A 13,062-nucleotide genomic window follows, 5' to 3' on the forward strand; every position below is an offset into this window, starting at 1 on the left:
ATATTCGTACGCGTCGACGCACAATTTCTTTTCCTGAGGAACGATACGCAAGCATGGTCATCACGGCAAAAGCGCATCCCTGGACACGGTATATCAAGGATTCGTGAGGCTGTAGTTACGGTGAGGGTGCTTCTTTTTTTTTTTTTTTTTTCTTCGAGCTTTTATAGATCTTTCATAGGTATATCTCTTTATAGACGTATATCTTTTTTCTAGATATATAGATTCAGCGTAAAGGCCAGAGTACAGATCTTTATATAAAGCGGTGTCTACGATGAGATTTTAACGCGTAAAGCTTAAGTTTTAAGCCTCAAGTCTTAAGAAATTAGCCAACCGTAATCCACTCTCCTCACATTCAATTGTAGTTGATCAATTTCTTTCAGCTTGAGGCTTAAAACTTATTAAGCTTTACGCTTTAAAATCTCATTAGAGTCCGACCGAAACTTTTACCGAAACTGAAAACGAACATTCATTATGTATCATTTTCGATTGAAACCATATAGCTCTTTTTCATAAATATTAATTTTAATATGTGTAATTATTTCAATAATTTAATTATAATGTTTATGAAGCAGATGTACTTATATTCTGTGGCCAAAATTGACACACAATTGAAATTTTGCTTTTCGGTCGAAATTTAATTATTGCTTCAATAAATTATGATATTTATGAAGAAAAAGTAAATGATATATAGGCATGTCTACACATATGGCCTTTATAGGATTCCTATTTTTTAATTTTGGTTTCCGTTTTGGTTGAAATTGACATGCGGCCGAGTGTTTCGGTTCAGTTTCGATAAAAGTTTCGATCGGAATCTAAATCTCATTGTCGACGCCGCTCAACTCATAATGTAGGTAATGAAGTATAAGAAAATCAACCAATCAAAGTTGTTTATTTCATGGAAAGAAAAGAAATGATTGAATGGATGGAAGGACTTCGATCCATTTTCTTATGTTATGCATTATGCAAGACAGTGCTCCCGCCCTAACGGTCCGCACAATTTTTTAGACACTTTCGACAATTATTGGCTGCATTCAGCAGAGAAAGCAGCTTTGTAATTGTTGTAAAATACTTCAATACGATTGATTCTTAAACAATAACAAAAAGATATCTATAATAGGCTAACGAGAGTCAGCATCGATAAACGGCGCAATTATTTAGTGAACAATCAATAATCAGAAATTGGATTGATATCTTCTTTAGTTTGAACGTTTCGATTCTCTTTGGAGTCCTCCTCAGCAAGAACGATACAAGAATAATTAGCTCACATGTCCATAATGTTTAAGTCACTCGCAAATTGACAAAGATGCAGCGTTGTTAATCTGACATTTTTTTTAAAAAACAAATCTTATTAGAATGATATACGCATAAACAATTTAAATGACTTAAAATTACGGAACACGAAGCAATGCACTGAAGCTTTGTTGAACATATTGAAACTTAAATAGTAGAATTGTTCTGAAACTAGAATTGTTGAAAATCAAATATAAAGATCACACATTTTTAGAACACACGTCCGTGTATTGATTGATTCTTACTTTTGATTCTTTATGGATCTAAATGTATAAACCAATCATATTGAAGAATTTTACAACAGTTGCAAAGCTACTTTTTCTGCTGAATGCAGCTATTGAAAGATGAATATTTATTTGTTTCATGCAGGCTACATTATAATAAAAAAAATTTGCTTTAAATTGTAATAATGTAAAACGATTTCATTTGTCACTTGCAAATTAATTATTTGCTAAGTGTATCACTGAAACGTTGGAATACTGAGCACGACACGCAACTTTCGTTGCCAACGAAATTTCCCGTTACCACAAAGCGTGAAAAGCAAAATTTTACGAGATATTAAAGTTAGAAGTGTACGCGCATCATTCTCGGAGGCTGTCAACATCGACGCTCAATCCTTGATTATTTGTCGCCGGCAAAAATGCGCTTACATCATCGCGCCTGATTGAAATAGATTTATATCTATGACGATCCACGAGAAAAACATCGTCACTTTACCTTCATCGATGCGAAAGCATCAGTTTTTTCTTCCGCAGTTGGATCTCATTTTAAAACTTTTATTTTATTACACGCCGGCAACCTGTTATCTCAAACTAGTCTTGGAGACATTCACCTCTAAATTAGCTTCCGCTGCGCATTGGCACAATTAATTTGCGGTGATATTATATTATTTATACAGAAAAAAAAAAACGATTTTGCTATATAAAATTTTTAAACATTTGGATAAATATAGATCTACAAATAATTTTGTTGATCAAAATAATTACGCACAAAATTCAAACATGATAAGCAATATACTGCAAAAAATATTGACATTCTAGTAATCAGTTTGAGTGTCTTACATAATTGTTCATCTAATAAAATTTATTTTCAGAGTACGATTTAATTAAATTTTTAAATATTTCAGCAAATTTGTTTTTTTTCCGCGTATCTATATCTTTCTATCCTATACTTTCTATCCTTCCGAGTTCGTAATCTTTTATGTCATGCCAGTTTAATTAGTAGCCCTGCAATTCTGGAAAAATAAGCCTTTAGGAATAGATAAATAATAATGGGATGCGCATTATTTACTTTGCTAAAATAACATGCGCGGTAATTTAATTTGTGCAATCCTTTTAACAGTCTTTCTTAATAGGAGGTGTGCGATGAAATGAAATCACAGCAAAATTACGTATTGTTTTGATAATCCACGCGAGCTATCTTTTACTATGGAAACAGGGAATATATACGTCTCCCTTCTCGTTTTACTCAAATCGTTTTGTTATCGTCGTCGAACGTATTTGCGCCTCTCGCTCTGGCATTTTCATCAGGCCAACCTAACCCTTTGGGTGCGCTTCCTCTACCCTCAGGACGATTATCGCCGGATTTCATGCAGATGTCTCTTCCTCCTTCATCTCTCTTTCGTACATGAAATGAACGATTTTATTGAAGTATCTAAACATTTACAGCTAGACATAGATGCGAAAATAATTTTGTTGGACTATCAAAATAATAATTGTGCAAAAAAAAATTTTGCAACATTGCTTATCACGCTTGAATTTCCTACATAATTATTTTAATGATCTAACAAAATTATTTTCATATCTCTCTTTTTGTCTAAATTTTTTGATATTTCAACAAAATCATTCTTTATACGTATCTCTTTCGTCGAAAACAGAATTATCCTAACAGGGACAGATAGATAGAAACTCCCAGACAGTACAGAATACTTGTAATAAATATTTATTATTATTTATTTTTTGAAATGTTATATAAATATTTTATACATATTTTATATAAATCTTTATTCGAAAAATTAATAAAATATAGATTAGATATATTTTATGTGATATTTATGATAAATAAATAGTATTACTAGTATTTTTACTTGGGTTATAATGTCTTATTAAGTATTTTCATAACTTTTACTGCAACATTTACAATAAATATTTCATAATATTTATAATAAATAATATTTATAATCTGTGCAATCTAAGAAATATTTACAATATATTTAAAATAAGTCTTATAAATATTTACAAATACTTTGGAAATATTGTGTGCTATCTGGGCTACGAATATTTTTTTTAAAACACTCTCCCCGCAGAATTTATTTTTCATATTTTATTTTGATGTTAATCATTTCTGAGCCAGTTGCAGACGTGGCAATGCTTTCTCCTTATCTATATCTTTCGAGTTAATTTATATTTTGTGTGCTGTGAATTTTCGTTAATTAGAGAGATTGACAAGCTCAATGAAAATGTATGTTTTTAATATAGTAGCGTTATTGCATTCGATACCGTGAGCATAGCTATGTTATAGGAATTAAGACTAGAAACTCCCATCTATCTTTACGATTAAATTGTCGCTGATATCCCCCTATATGCGACTCCAATTTAACTGTAATAACGGCGGCACTTCCTATGAAAGTGCTAGCGCGTTCTCAAAGCGCATTGAGCGTATCAAGCACGCGGCGCTGCTTAGTCGAATCGAATCGGGATAGGCTGGTATTCATCGTAATGCATTAATACGGTTTCCTTCTTGAAAGTAAAAAAAAAAAAAGAAGGAAGAAACCAACGAAGGTGACTTTCTCCTATTATACCTATATCATACCGTGTACAACAGCGATCGCGTTTATTGCTAAAAGGCACCCCATGGAAAATACCGTTCACCAATTTAGGAGCCGTGCGTGTTTTTCTCGTCGAGCCACGATATGCGATTTTCATACAGGAGTGACTCCCTCTCGTTTGCGTTAACTCGATATCACGAACAGCCATCCTTTTCCATATACTCGCCAGGCAATATTTACCGTCGTCGGTTTTCGTCGTATTCAACTATCCCCCTATGATAAAGGTAAATGCTTCTCCACTTTATTTTCCTTTTCTTTTTTTTTTCATTACGAGTTGCCGAAATTTTTTATAGAAGCGGAAGCAGATTGCTCCGCATTGCTCGATCATGCAAGCCGGCTGCCATCGACGTATATCGAATTACGGTATCGCGCGATTACGGAAGCTTATGCGTATTACGCGAATGCAGGATATTTGGAGTCGCGTCTATTTTTATCTATGCTCACTCCGTCGAATTTTTTTTTTTTTTGCCAAGTTTCTACGCGAATAAAGACGCCGTAGGCGAGTGAGAAAAATACGCAAAGAGAGGTGATACGTGTCCATTTATTATCTGCAACATCTTTCTCTCGGGAGGGAGTCCAAAGCTAATAATTGCTGATACGCACACCCCCTTTGTCCTGTATGTAATTTTGAGAAGGAGGCCTCGATCGAGAGGACCGGAGCTCTGTTTTTCCGCCGCACGAACGCGATGACATAATACCGCCGCCATAAGAGCGCCGAATTACGACGCTGGCAAACGCGCGCGCACACATTGCCCACACGCATACTCACACGCGCGCACGCACGCGGTCTACGCTGCAGCAGGCGCGCGCGCATCCGTGCACACGCCCGTATTGCAGCGACGTATGTACACCGCATGCGTGCGCAACGCCTCGGGATTCGGGATACGCGTGCGTGTGTGCTAAGGCGCGCGTGCGGCCCCGCGGCGACCTTGAGCCTCCCTCTCGAACCCCCCCCGCCCCGCTCTCTCTCCCTACAGTGTGCGTTTTGCCACGCAATGCCGCGATCCCCACCTAGCCCATCACGATGCGTATATTTCCCTCCTCTTTCACCTCCTCCTTCTCCTCCTCCTCCTCCTCCTCCTCCTCCTCCCTCTCCTCCTTCTCCACCTCCTCTCGCGTCTCTCACCGCGCTCCTCCTTTCGCGCGGTTCCGGAGCCACGCAACTCTCGAGGCGCCTCCAACGCCTAAATTTCCCCTCCGCCTTCACTTTTCGTACCGCTGCTGGTGGTTCCAACGATGAGCATCGATCGCGCGCGCCGCTCCGCTGATTTTCGATCCGAATTCCACCGTGCACGCTGTATGACTGTATCGAGCTTATTCCCGTCCGCCGAAAAAAAGTATTAAGCAACTTCGAGATGACAAGATGGACATGTGAAATTTCACTTGCAAATTACCTGCGGATACTCTGCGAGCACATGCGCTTATCAAGGTTGCCGTTGCATACTCGAAGACACTTTTACTACCGTATGATTCCCGGTATGTGACGTTTTACTCCCGCGATGCGGCCCTGGTGTACGTTGGTTGAGAAGTGGGGATGCGCGATACCTTAGAAGCGTTAGGGAACGGAGAGGGAGAGGATAATGTTCGAAAATGAGATGGAACAAGATAGAACGTCGTATCGCGCGCGAGAGCGAAAGAATAAAAAAGTTCAGCACAGGAGAGAGAGAGAGAGAGAGAGAGAGAGAGAGAGAGAGCAGGAGGGAACACCGCGAGAGTCGAAACTTCTAGCCTTAAGCAATCCCTACCCCTCCGCCGAATCGTCAATCCCCCGCCCTTGACCACCCACCCGACGACCCTCTTTCCCCCTTTAAGGTGGTTCCGTGTTTTGCCGGGTGTCCAAAGAGAACACCGAAAACCCCCTACACGCCTCGATTCCGTGTAACCGCATTTGCATCGTCACCGATGACCCATATTCACATTCTTCTCAGGGATATACAGCAACAGCGGTTCCTCAGTGTTGCGTCTTCCCTGTCCCTCTCTCTCTCTCTCTCTCTCTCTTTCTCCCCCCCCCTTCTCCCCCTAGTTCCCTCCAGTGTTCGGTCCGTTCCCGTCTTTCGTCGTCTCGGCGGTACCGCGCGCTACCGCCTAGCCTCCTCGTTCCCTCTCGCTCGCGCCCGCGATTTTTCGACTGGCGCGCATCGGTGGAGAGACCCTCCCGCACGGCGACCGCGCGTACCCGGGCCCGGTCTTACCGCGTACGACGACAGTCACGCGCGATTCGTTCATATGCCGATGCGCGATGCAAGCCGGTGACTCGATTTCGGCCGGCGAGTGCGTATAGTCAGTCGTCTATTTGGTGCTCACGCAACCGATGCGTCACTGGTCCCGGACGCACAGCGGGATCGACCGCTCGGGAGTTCTACTCGAGGCCTTTCTACTTTTTCTACACGGACTTTTACACACTCTCGGTGATACCAATCGATATCGGGGTGATACAACGCATCTGCGAACGCTGCACGCGCGGATTATAGGACACGTGGGCGCGTGGCCTTCTGCAGGACTCTGTAACTTCTTCCGTTAGTGACGGATATAGTGTTCATCCGTGACGCGAAACAGAGAACTAAAGTGCATTAGCGTCGCCGGCGTTGTCGTTGTTGACGGTTACGTCGAGGAAGTTCGTGAATGAAGTCGAAGAACGGCTGTCCCGCTTGTACCCGTTGACACGCCCCTGCCATCGCTAAGGTCTTCTTCTCTTCTCGCTCGGCGGTTTTTATCGGCGGGCGTCGCGGAAATGCGGTGGAATTTTGACATGGCGCGGCCGGCATCGTGCGATCGCGGCTCGTGATTGCCGATTGGCAAGGCACTCCGCGTGCAACCGCGATTCCGAAGAACTGGAATTGTTTATGTTTGACGTTTACCGCGACGACGTAACGCACGCGTGAAGCAACGATCGTTGGACCACACGTTCGATAATTTCTCTGTCACGATAAACGTATTGCGTACGGAGTCAGTGAAGCGAAAGAGGTATGTCGCGTTTTAAGAAATATCTTGAAGTTATCAACATCCAACATTCGAAACAGGTGACAGTAGACGCGAAACTTTTATCGCGTGTTCATTCACGATAGAGATCTGGATGTAGTATACTCTAATTTCAATTATATAATAGCAAAAATGTAAAATGTAATGTTTTATATGATATGTTTCCTTCATATTTAATGGCTTGTGAAAAACTTGTTGATAACTTTATTAAATTTCTAATTAAATTTTTTTTTCAAAAGTAGTTTAGTTTAAGTGGTTTTTTAACATCTACAGATTTATTTTTTACTCACACACACACACACACACACACACACACACACACACACACACACACACATACACACGCTTCTCGTCAAAAGAAAAAAAGACAGATAGATATCATTAGTTATTAAACGCTCTAGATTTGAGGATCCTCTCAAGCACTAAAAAGTAATACGTAATTGAGTAACAGAATAAGAGAAATTGAAACCAAATACATAAAATAAAATTACGAAAATAAGATGAAAATAAAATATAAGAATAGGAAAAGATAAAAATTGAGAGACAGAATACTGAAAAAGAATTTAGTGAATCTTTTAATACACATTTCTTTAAATAGCACTAAGTAAACGTTTACTTACAATAAATAAATTCTTATTCAATAAGAAAAAGTGATAATTAAATCAAATTAATGGTTTTTGTTTAAATATTTACTTACAGATGTTCAAATATTTATTAAAATTTAGTTTTTTTTTTTCAGTGTAGATAATAGCAAGATAACTTATAATAATAACGAGAGAGAAAGCGAGATTACAGAGGTCGATAATCGAACTTTCTTTCTGCATAGCTGGACGAGCAATTGGGCACGAGCGCGATCAAGAAGGTAAATACCCAGGTGGCTGCAAAAGGAGCAGTGAAGGTCACGGAGTTAAGCCTAAGGGTGGCATCATGGACTTTCATCAGCAGCAGTTTTGCCTCAAGTGGAATAGTTTTGGCAGCAATTTAGCAACGACGTTCTCGAATTTATTCAAAAGCGAGAGTCTTACCGATGTCACCCTGTTTTGCGAGGGTAAGTTTCTTCACGCGTGAAAATGCATTATTACTTCTTCTTACAATCTATGTGTATTTTTTTGCGACGTGAACGCGATAAATGAGTTTCACTACCGAAATAATTCTTCAGTATGATTCGAACAAAAGGAGTTCTACTGGCCGATTCGTTAAATATAGTATTTCGAGAAATTGTATGTAAGTATGTAAGTCGAGATGTACGTAAAATGATGACTTTGACTCAAAATCAGGATAATTGTTGACTTAAAATAATTTAACAATTTCAATAACTTTTTTAATAATTTTCGAGAGCGCATCAAAATGTCTTAATAACGTTTTAAGATGTTTTGTGTCCCGTGTTGTCTCGTAATTAAAAAAAAAATTGGATCAACTTATTTTGACTGGGCCAAAGTTATGGTAACTCAATTTTATGGTAAAATAACCGTTGAATATTTCGAAGAGTTGTTAGACGTAACGCGAGAATCCGAGTAAAATATTAAAGAATTCGGCCGTCTATTCCAAGACCTTGACTCTTTGGTCTCGCTTATGCAGGTAGAAGGTCGACGCGCAAAAAAAAAACAACTTCGTCGAGTTGCATTCGCTCGTAATATTTCTAGCGTCATATCCGCTGCATTTACCGATACGAATCGAATTGAATCTACATAAGCGATGAGAAAGTTTCATGCCTTTTCGCACGAGCATAGGACAATTTCAGGCTTTCACTTTTTCGACATCACTTTCAAACAAGGAGCACCTGCGAAGCGCGGTTCCACCGTTATTCGTTTGTTAGCCGCTTTTGTGTCGCGCGTGATCGAATGTGTTGACACGATGCAATTAATGCAGCACTGGACACGCAATCGATATAGCCATCCATTTAATAGTGATATAAATTTATTTAATATTCAATTATTTTGCAATGTAGACGTCACGTTTTACATAAACGGTAATCAAATGCAACGACGAGTTTTTGCGTCACAGTACCGCAAATTTTCATATGCGTAAATCAAACATGACAGACTAAGGCACTCCTAATTTGTTTTCTAACGGAAAAAAACCGCCGTGCCGCAATGATTATCGAATGAATAAGCTCTTTTTCTTTTTTTTTTTTTTCGGAAGCTTCATAAATTCTCAAAACAATTATACATTGAGAGAAATCATTTCGTGTGTGTCAATCAAAATTTTAACTACGACAACAAAGTTTTTGTTATTCTAATTAAATTTGTCGTTGTAATTCATTAGAATAACCAAATTTTGGTTAGGACATAATTTTTTAATTTCTACGTACAAAATGATTTCTTTCAGTGTATAGTAAATGTGATTAACGAAAAAACACAATAAAAAATAAAGATGCATCTGTTGCTAAAATTAGAGCAACAGAAGAGGTGTAAGTACTCGTATGATTCATGTGAGAGAAAAATATATTCACGGAAAAAGGAAATTATTTGGCGTAATAACACAAAAACTTTTCACGCTAAAATCGCGGATTTAAACTAATCCAATCGCGATTCAAGATAAATTTGGCTTTCCACGAGGAAGGGTTGTCACGTGAAAAATAAATTTACTTGCAATTAATTACAATTTATTTATGAAAAGAAATTCACAAAAAGCTAAACTCTACGTGCAAATCCAAATTAACTGGAAAAGAAACACTATCAGATGAGAGTAAAAAAAATGACACAGACGCGGTTTCTAGTGTTGAACAGTTCATACAAACGTAACAGAGAGCCGAATATCAAATATTTTACAGCCGTAAAATTTTTTGCGCTTCATAAATCGCGTCTGATCAAACGCGAGTCGCGACTCCTTGCGCGAAAGGGCCGTTGGCTGGCGGCGCGTTGCATTCGCACGTTACCACTTCGTCGGCAAGTGATACAAGTTCGCGACTGCATAGGAAGTGCAGGGGGTAAACGATTGGACCGGCCCCCTACCCTCGGTAGCCATCCAATCCGGGCAGCGCGGCGCAGAGTCACAGTCGGCGGCGTGCACGTGCGAGTCTCGGTTCTTGCACATCGTCGTGGTGTAGTACGGATGCAGCGTATACACATGCACGTGCACACGCGAATTTCCGTGTGCGCCTGCCCCACCGACGCAGCGAGTGCAGCGGGTGCTCTTGCGGCTCGTTCGCGCGAAACCGCAGTTCGCACCGAGCAGCGGTGCAACGCGCTTGTTGTTAGCATTCTGATCGCGCGGGGGATTCATCATTCGCATCGTCGATCCTGTGAACGATCGGTATTTTCAAGAAGTGATCGGCATCGAAATCTTTTAAGGAAATCGCAATAAACGACGAATTCGATTGGACGCGATAATACGCACTTATCATAAACGAGTCCAAATGGATTCCGGAATTATTTCGTTTTTTTTTTCCTAGGAAATAGAATAGAAAAATATAGGGAGGTAATGAAATAATTCCGATCGGAATTCATTTTATGAATATATCCTGAATAATATCCTGAATAATATCCTGATGCATATTAAAGTCGTCGTACGCTGATTTAATCTGAGTGTAAAAGTGAAATGCAAACAGCTCGAAATATAAGATATAAAAATACGCAACGCGATAAAGTGTATTGAGAATTTCACGGTTTAATCGATTTCTATGTTTATAATAAACACGTATATCTTCACGCCAATTTATGTACGACTCTAAATAAATGCAATGCGCACTGAATGCGAATTCCAATCGAATTCGATAATAGTCTCATCGCCTAGAGTGCGATAAATGAGATATGTAGTCGACGATGTCTTTTAAGAAGTGTAAACAAATATCGTAGAAATCGCGCAATCGAGGAACTTTTCGTCAGCTCGAAGTGACGTAAATACGCGTTATTATTGCAATCCACGCAATAATTACGTCCGTATATTACGGTGTATACGTGAGTGAATCGAAGTTGCGCGACGTCAATAAAATTCGAGAACTTATCAGAGGAAGTGCGCGATAACGTCCGTGTATACTTGAAGCTAAGTGTCAGTATGTGAAATTCTAGATATTCGCTGCTTTATCGTTCGCGCTGAATAAACAAGAATGTGCAATTTTCGGCAAACGTTCTTACGTTCCCTGCTTTTTCGACGCGATCGGCTAATACAAGACGTAATATGCGCGCGATAACGTGCGTGTATATTTAAAGATTCTTCAGTGTTCCTTTAAGTGCGCGGCGTGTGAAGTCGAGTTCCAATCGATCGACTTCATTGCATGACCGTAGAATTGATCGAGTTAATTGACCAGTTGGTTCACCACTTGTCGCGCGAGCCTTTTTTTTTATTACGAATATCTTCGTAGTTATTCAGTGATTGACAAAGCTGAACCATCTCGATATTCTGGTTGTCATCAAACTTTCAAATGCAATTTCGACGACGATGTTGTTGCAGACTTTAGGAGATTTAATAGCATTAAAATAAACGTAAGTAAACGGAACCAACGGAAACATTCCTTCTCTTCGTTACTGTTATTACATTTCGTAAACTTGTGCATAAAAGGATTTTTATTGAGAAATTTGGTTTATTATTAGATTTATTTTTATATCGCTCGTCACACTTATTTACATCAGCCATTCATCTTAATTGATAAAGATAAACGATCTTAATAGAGCACATGCAGTACATAATCGGCAAAACATCCAGCGAGCTAAACACTTCGTCGAGTAAACACTAATTTATCGTACACTGGTTCCATATCTATCTAACATATAAACCGGATAAGTATACCGCATAAAAGCGATAATACTATCTCTTGCAGTTAGGCCATAAATATATGAACTTATAACGAGGTCAATCAAGAAGTAAGTTGCCTTCTTATATGTATTTTCCTATTTTCATTGCTGCTATTCGTGTTGTATCGTAAAGCTAGTGTTTCTTTGTCAAAGTCATGATTATGTCATTCATATCAAGAGAGTAAAAATTGCGGTAAAAGAAATATTCAGAAATTTGCATTCCCTCTCCCCCTTTTTCTCTCTCGCTGGACTTTTTCTCAATAGAGGATGAAGGAACAATGAAATCGAAGTCTGACGAAATCGAAGTTAAAGTTCATCGAGGGATACTGATTTGCGATAACCCTCAGTGACCGCTTCTGAGGCCGCATTTCCGAGACTCCTCATGTTTCGACGTTGATATTAATTTCACCGCATATGCAACCGGCATACTGTTACCGCCTAGAGACCCGTTATTCAATTCTCGTCTAACGCTTTCACCTTATAAACCGTATACGCGTCCTGATTTGACGAAAACCGTAACTATAGAATAACCGTAACTATAGAGAATGAGAGCAAAGAGAACAGAGAACGCAACTAAAATCGATATGAACAGTCCCTTCGAACCTCAAATATATCTTCAGGAAAAGAACGATTCTGCTAAAGTATTTAAAAATTTAGCTAGCCTTTTCGGTATATGGCATACCCGGTTTTTTCAGTGCTTTCGAATTCTTTTTTTATTGCTTGTATAACTTTTTTTTTATTAATAAAGATATAAACCTTTGCTCGAATTGTTATGTTTCTCAGTGTTTGGCGTTTCGATGGAAAAACAATTTTTTACAATATGTTCATTTTTATGAAAGACATCAAAGAAACTGAACTGGGTATACCATAATGCAATGTATTGTTCTCGTAGTGTTTAAGAGTTAAAGTGTTAAATATAGAAATATTATCTGAAGATAATTTTATTGAATCATATCAAAATAATTATGCGGGACACTCAAGGATAATAAACAATACTGCAAAAAATTTGAACATTCTAACAATTAGCTTGGGTTCTACAGAATTATTTTGAATAATCTACAATAACAAAATTTTTTTCGGATCTGTATCTAGCTAAATTTTTAGGTACTTTAGTAAAACCGTTCTTTTCGTGAAAGAGATATGTTATTTTTCATTCTTCGTACGAAAGGATTAACGAATGAGTTTCTGCAATATTATCATTTTTAAACGTTGCTGTATCGCGTAACATATATA

The 13,062-nt window shown here is 38.8% G+C and overlaps 1 protein-coding gene across 1 annotated transcript in view; it reads left to right on the forward strand.

The window, feature by feature from the left end:
* The window catches only part of LOC108754825 (protein abrupt), a 60,899-nt gene that overhangs the window by 11,007 nt on the left and 36,830 nt on the right, over positions 1 to 13,062 (forward strand). The window contains exon 2 of the mRNA XM_018497447.1: positions 7,923 to 8,144. Coding sequence (XP_018352949.1) covers positions 8,024 to 8,144 — 121 coding nt within the window. The 5' untranslated portion in view covers positions 7,923 to 8,023. The remainder of the gene's footprint in view (positions 1 to 7,922; positions 8,145 to 13,062) is intronic.

Source organism: Trachymyrmex septentrionalis, unplaced genomic scaffold (assembly GCF_001594115.1).
Source record: "Trachymyrmex septentrionalis isolate Tsep2-gDNA-1 unplaced genomic scaffold, Tsep1.0 scaffold81, whole genome shotgun sequence".
Lineage (NCBI taxonomy): Eukaryota > Metazoa > Arthropoda > Insecta > Hymenoptera > Formicidae > Trachymyrmex > Trachymyrmex septentrionalis.